The sequence below is a fragment of the Gossypium hirsutum genome, chromosome A04 (genome assembly GCF_007990345.1).
Source record: "Gossypium hirsutum isolate 1008001.06 chromosome A04, Gossypium_hirsutum_v2.1, whole genome shotgun sequence".
Lineage (NCBI taxonomy): Eukaryota > Viridiplantae > Streptophyta > Magnoliopsida > Malvales > Malvaceae > Gossypium > Gossypium hirsutum.
The window spans coordinates 20154276-20161503 of NC_053427.1; the positions used below are offsets into that span (position 1 = coordinate 20154276).

The 7228-nt window shown below is 32.0% G+C and overlaps 1 protein-coding gene across 2 annotated transcripts; it reads left to right on the forward strand.

Annotated features, from left to right (window-relative positions):
• The first annotated feature begins 869 nt into the window (after positions 1-869).
• On the forward strand, positions 870-5901 carry LOC107948513 (universal stress protein A-like protein). 2 transcript variants are annotated; one of them, XM_016883092.2, is made up of 4 exons: positions 870-1207; positions 1727-1839; positions 1936-2057; positions 5610-5901. In XM_016883092.2, exons 1-4 carry the CDS (start codon positions 940-942, stop codon positions 5698-5700), a joined length of 594 nt encoding a protein of 197 aa, XP_016738581.2. In that variant the 5' UTR covers positions 870-939; the 3' UTR covers positions 5701-5901. The 2 variants fall into 2 exon arrangements, with proteins under 2 accessions (XP_016738581.2, XP_016738582.2); XM_016883093.2 differs by having other exon boundaries at positions 873-1207; positions 1736-1839.
• The last annotated feature ends 1327 nt before the right edge of the window (positions 5902-7228 follow it).

Here is a 7228-nt window from a genome sequence, read left to right on the forward strand (position 1 = left end):
TATGTTTTGATAATCCGATCTTCGTCCTGATTTTATAAATATAAAATAGTATTAATAACTTAATAATGATATTAATTAAAATAAAATATATATAATAATATTTTCTTAGCATTTATAATTGGATGCCAAAAATGTGTTTGTGATCCAAACGAATTAGAGGCATTGACATTTTTAAAATCTTTAAGATGATGAAAATTGACTAAAATCCAATAAACTACAAACGATTAGGATAAAAAATTGAGAGAAGAAGAATTTAGGAGAAAATTGAGAGATTAGGATAGAAAATTAAGAAGAATAAAAGACTTGAGAAAATAAATGAAAAAAACTAAAAATGAAAAAAATTACTAGTATAGAGATATATGCGGACAAATTTTAGCGGTTTAAAAATTTTATCTCAAATTATAGCCATTGGTCTCTACTGTTAGAAAATCAACGTCCCTTATTTTTTTAATCGTAAGATATTTTTTTATTTTATTTCAAATTGTCATGTGACAAAAGTAATCCATGCTGACCTAGTTTTCAATATTGACGCACTTTTATCACATGGCACCAACATTTCACAAAAATAACTTATTATTCCAAATTTCTAAGAAAAAAAACTTAATTTCCTAATTATTTCTCAAAAACAGCGTGTGTCTAATTTTCCGTATATAAATTATTTAATAAAAATATATAAAATAAAACGTGCGAAGCAGGTGCTGATAAACGCTGCTGGAGATGCTCATCTATCGACAAACGCGCATTGGTTTTGCTTATCAGCATTTGAAAAATTGTGTTGTTTGCATGCATGGCCGCCACATTTCATTTCTTTTGTCGTCGACATGATTGCAAACTTACACGTTTAATTTCTATCCAGAATAAGGGAGATTCATCCCTACCCTTACTTACGTGAATAGATATTATAGAAATGAATGAAGTGGATGGAGGCCAAGTTTGGTGATGGAGACAGAGAAAGGAAAGTTGGTGGCGCAGCAGGAAGGTTTGGTAAAAAAGACGAGAATAATGGTGGGTATTGACGAGAGTGATGAGAGTTTCCATGGACTCCAATGGACCCTCGATAACCTATTTGGTTGCATCACTGCCACTGCTGCACCAGAACAACCTGAAGCTAACGACAAGGCCGGTTCGCGGCTCATCACTCTGAGTCTAGTTCATGTTCAGCAGGCTTTCCACCTTCAATATGTCCCTGCTGGACCTGGAGGTACAGGTAAAATTAATTTCACTTTCTTTTTGGATAAATCATTTCCTTTCACTACCAAATCTCAATCTCTTCCATAAAAGATATGCAACACGTCTCCTTTTACCAATTTACCAAGGAAAATTTAATATACTATGAGTCTAATTTTAGACTTCACAATGTCCAAAGAGTGATACAAGTCCTATTTAGAGTGATACTCATACAAGTCTCATTTAAGGTTTTTCAAAATAAAAATTGAAGGCCTAATTTTAAAGATGACTTGATAAATAAAACAGATTAAGTCTCGAGTTCATGATTTTTTTAGTCATATGAACATTTAAGGACTTGGTCACAGTTTCTCATGTGACATTTAATTGGATGTTTTGGATGAACTCAAGATTTTCGATCATGCAGGTGCATTAGGACATGCATAAACAGCATTCGAATATATATATATATATATTTAAAAATTTTAACTTTCTGCATACTTTATTTATTGAAGATTTCTTTTGTTTAATATAATATATTAATGATTCTAATGTTTTCAAGTTTCAACAGCATTTTGCATACCGTCTTCAGTTGAGGAGTCGGTAAAGAAAGCTCAACAACAAATAGCAAAAGCGTTACTTTCCCGTGCATCCGATATGTGCAAAGATAAAATGGTATGCCGTATATACACAATAAAAGAATCCTCCACATATATTCGAGGCATATGTATGTCAAAGGAGCATTAATGAAAGAAGATGATTTTGATGCAGAACATTGAAGTGGAGACTTTGGTATTTGAAGGGGACCCTAAAGAGAAGATATGCCGAGCAGCCCAAGAAATGCATGTTGATCTCCTTGTCGTAGGCAGCCGCAACCTTGGAAAGTTTAAGAGGTCATTTCTCTTTACCTTTTTAATATTGTTTTTTCTACCATTTGCTACCTGATTTTGGCTTTGGCTTCAATTATCAATGTGGTACTTACATTTTCTTTTACCTCATTTGGTGCTCTACTAAAAAAAATGTTCTTTAAATGGTATGAAAACAATTTAGGTATTGAAGCCAAATGTTGAGAGAAAAAAAAAGTAATATATTGAAAATTTTATGTATCAATAGGTATTGAAGTGAACATAGAAGCAAGCTTAACATTGAATCAGAATCAAATTTAAGTACCAAATTGTATATTAACTCTATTTATATCAACATAATTTAGAGACAAAAGGAGAAAGTCATAAGGCTTAGAATTGAACTATAATTTTATGAATAAATTAAAAAATAATTTTATCATTATCGGATATTTGAGTTTGACATCCTTCTTAAAGTGGGGTTTTTTTTTTGGTTAAATGATACTTGTTTTTCTATTTGGTAAAAATTATATATTTTGGTATCTAATAATAAAAATGTTGACTTTTGAAGGTTGATAAAAGTTAATGTCTAATATTATTAAGTTTGAATTTTTATGATTTTGTTAATAGAAGAAATTTAATATTAATTGTAAGTTTGTTTGATTTTGTGTTTGTTAAATGCAATTTGATGTTCATAACTTTTCAAGCTTTAGGGTTGATTTGATAAAAGTTAAATGTTGGTAGTATTAGTTAATTATGAATTTTTATCAAGTCAATTTTAAAACTCAAATTAAACTTTTTTTTTTGGTAGATAAGGAAGCTAAATACATTTAGCCATAACGGGAATTATATCTGACACCAAAACTGTCTTGTAGAATTTCCATTTCAATCATCATAGGGGGAACATCATAAATTCTCAAACAAGAGGAACATTTCTTCTTAATGTTGTCATGGAATCTGCAGCCATATTCAATGTGCGTGGAGTAAATATTGCTTTCACATGCCAATCCTTTGCTAACAGCTCTCTGACGATTCGTGCTAAACTCCCTTATGTCTCCTCTATCTGACCATTTAGCATATTGACTGCAATCGAACAATCACTTTCCACTAATAATTGCTTTACTCCTCTTTTTCAAGCTATATCCAATTCGTCCATGATTGCCCATAATTCTTCTTCAAGTACATATCAAACACCTATATTCCAACTATTATCAGTAACCAATTTACCTTGATGATCCCGAAACAAACCCCAGCAGAGGCTCGACCAGTGCCTTGATCCCTCTGTATTCAACTTGCACTAGTCGCTAGGTGGTGGCTGCCAACTAGTAAAAGACATTGCCAGATCATTCCACTGATTTTTCCTACTGTTCGCCAACGTGACTGATTTCGTAAAGGCAATAATTCAAGAAACCTCAATCGAAGCTTCACAATATTGAAAAGCGATTTGTTTCGTCGTTTCCATATTCTCCAGGTTATAATCCCAAATAAAATATTCCAGTAGACACCTTGGACAATAGCCTCAGTAAAATCTAAAAGATTTGTTATCAACCATTCTTCTAAATTTAATGAAAAGAAAATATCCAACTCGTCTGACGGTACAAATTTTACCCAGACATTTCGAGCTACCAAGCAATCTTTCACCGCATGCAAAGGTGTTTCAACTACACTCCTCATAAATCGCAAAAATGGCTATTAGCCATTCCCCTCCTACACCGTTTTGAATTGGATAGGAGTTGATTGTGTAATAATAGCCAAAGGCACTGTCGAACCCTCTAAGGAACATGTAATTTCCATATTAACTTTTGATCTCATAAGGGCCAATCACCATGTGCGAATTTACTGTATCCACTAGCTACTGTGCATTTGCCATTATCCCTTAACCTTTACACTATTTGGTCCTCCCCTACATCCTGTAATATGCAAGAGAACTTCCCTTGGTAGATCCTTTTCAAAATACTCTCAGTTCCATTCCTCTTCTAATGTTACCATTGCATATACTGTGACATCCTGAAAAACAGGTCTTGCATTAGTGCAATAGTTGGATAAAGGTCCCAACTTATTAATTCAGTGATCAGTCTAAAACCTTACTCTCTTATTGTCACCTACGCGCCAAAAAATGCTACTCTGAAGATCAATCCAAACACTCGAAATAGATTTCCAAGTAAAACTGCATCATCTTCTTTCACTGTTCTGCGGACAATCTTCATCAATTTTATATTTTGACTTAAGTATCCTGACCTACAAGCATCTTTCTATAACAAAAAATTGAAACCAAGTTTAAGAAGGAATGTCTTATTTTGATACCGAGTTCGCTTTAGTCCCAATCCCCCTCAGTTTAGTGGTAGACAACATTTTTCCCAATCGACTAGTGTTGTTTTTCGAGAAATATTACTCGACCCCCAAATAAATTGACGAATAAGCTTTTCAACCTCCTTGAAAACACCAAATGGATAAGAGTCGACTGCATAAAATAATTGGTAATTGATTGCAATATTGATTTTGCTAGGGTAACCCTACTTGCTAGTGACAGAAGTTTCCCTTCCCATCTAGAAAGCCGCTTCCTTAGTTTCTTAATAAAAAATGCATAAGTACCTTTCGTAACTCTTGAGTGCAGTAGAGGAACGCCCAGCTACTTGTCGAGGTCATCTGTTCTTGTGACTCCTAAGTATTTGCATATCTCATTTGCTACTGAATTATCCATCATGGCTGAGAAATAAATTTGAAACTTGATTATTGACTTTATACCCCAAGAAATAACAGAATTATGTTGGTATTTCCTTGACAATTTTAGCCTGTTCAAGCTTTACTTTACAAAAGAGCACAAGATCATCCGCCAAGAACAAATAAGATAACCAAAGTCGATCTATAGAAAATTGCATAGAAAACTAGCCGTGACAGACATCTATTGGTGCATTTATGTATTACTAAAAGAATCAAAAAAAATCTCATGTTGGCTCGATGGTCAGGTGTGGCTTAGGTTTAAGTTGCATTGCTGTAGGTTTAAACATTTATGGTCTAAAAGTATCATTTATTGTTTAATAAAATATAAATGAAATATTTTATTTGGAATTGAAAAGAATAATTTTTAAATATATTTTTATATAATGAATTTTAAATTTGTTATAATTAGAGTTTATTTAATTTTTTAATAGTATGAGACTAAATTGATGTATTTAATAATTTTAAAAATTTTAGGTATTATTCAATAAAAGTACTTTGTACAACACCTTAACAATGGTTTTTGTCGCAAATGGATTTTGTCAATAAAATTACAAGCCAACTTCTATTTTTATTTTACTTTTTCTTCGCTAAAAGTGTGTTTTCAATTTTCATCCATTTACTTTGCTCTATAGTGTCAGTGCTTATGGAGGAAATGTACATTTTTTTTTTTGGTTTTGTAATGAAAGTGTAAATTTACTATTCTAATTTTTATTACTATGCTTGCCCTTCATAACATCTTCAATATCTGATTAGAACATTAAAGAAAAGCTAATTGATAAGTTGTATATTAATGGTTTTAATAAACTTTATCCCGAAAAGAAAGGCCTGTGATTTGATTACCCTTTTTTCCTTTCTTTGACTATCTGCTAATTTTGGTTGCAGAGCTTTCTTAGGTAGTGTAAGTGACTATTGTGCGCAGCATGCTAACTGTCCCATCCTGATTGTGAAGTCACCGAAAGAAACAAGCAATTAAAGCAGTGGTGAAAGTTTAAGGCGCCCAATTCTGCATTTTTCATTATCGTATGTCTGTTTCATCTTGTGTGTTATTGTTTGTATTAGTAAACTAGTTTCTGATGGCGTTACTTTAATTTATTTATTTAAAAAGTGTGTGGATCAAAGATAACTTTCAGTAAAAAATAAATATTAATAAAGTTGATATCTTAAAAAGTATAAATTCTAGACATCAATAAATTTTTATTAAATTTTAAATACTTGAAATTATTATTAGACATCATTTATATTCAATCTATTTTTCAACTTTAGTTAAAAAAAAAAGTAAATAAATACAATTCTTGTTACCAAATATTTAATGCAATATATTTTATGAAATAGAGAATATTTAACATGGAAAAAGAAAAAAAAAATCTACTATCTAGAAACTAATTTTTTTTTAAAATATTGGTTAGACATAAATAAAAAATATTAATGATTAAAATTTACAAGAAGAAAAGATGTTTGCTTATAATTTAAAAAATTAATTATTTTAAGTTAAGTTGGAGAAAATGGTGGATATAAATGAGTGCATAAATAATACTTTGCTATTTTTTTTGGTAGAAAAAAAAATTACAACTCAAAAATCAAACATTAAGAAAACTCAATATATAATCCTTGTCTATTAACCGCAACCTCTCTCCTAAACTTGACTATCTTATCTGCAATTCCATTCTCTTCTCTTGGGATATGTTGAAGATTCCAATGACTCAGCAACTTTAACAACAAAAGAATTCTCATAATTAAGGCAGAATTAGAACATTCACGAACTCATTCATGAATGAGGTTAACCGTTTCAAGATTGTTCGTTCGGATGAGAAGTTTCCGAAAGCCACGATCAAGGACAATTTGTAACCCATTTAGAATGTCCCATAATTCTGAACCAATAACTTTACAATTTCCCATATGCCTCATATAGCCAACAACCCAAGTTCTCTTTCTAATTCTGCAGAAGCCCTCCAGCTGCAGCAAACATATCTTCATATTTGACCAAACCATCTGTGTTCAAATAGACCCAACCATCCAGAGAGTCAGGAACAAAATCCGTTTGTGAGAGTTTAGTGCCCTTTGATCCGAATACTGAAACATACTGCTTCGCCCAACATAAGGAGGCTTTGATAACCTCATCAATACTCCAAGAAAGACCTTGAAATGTACGTAGGTTTTGATTTTCCCACAGGCGCCAAATGATAATCTCGAACAGACAAGACCAATTGACTCTATCCACTAGCTTCACGGTATGCTGATTTCGTAAATTAAGCTCCATCCATTCATGAAGAGATCCTGCAAAAAAAAAAACATATTGTTTACCTGTAGAGATTAGCTGCATCCATATCTCTCTTGCCGTTGTGCAATCTCGAAGCACATGAAAGATATTCTCATAATTATGGTCACATGTACCACAAGCAGTGTCAGAACCCAATCCTCTTCGTATTCTTTCAACATTAGTGAGTAAATGGTGTTTAATAACAAGACAAATAAACACTTTAACTCTTTGTAGCCCAAGATAA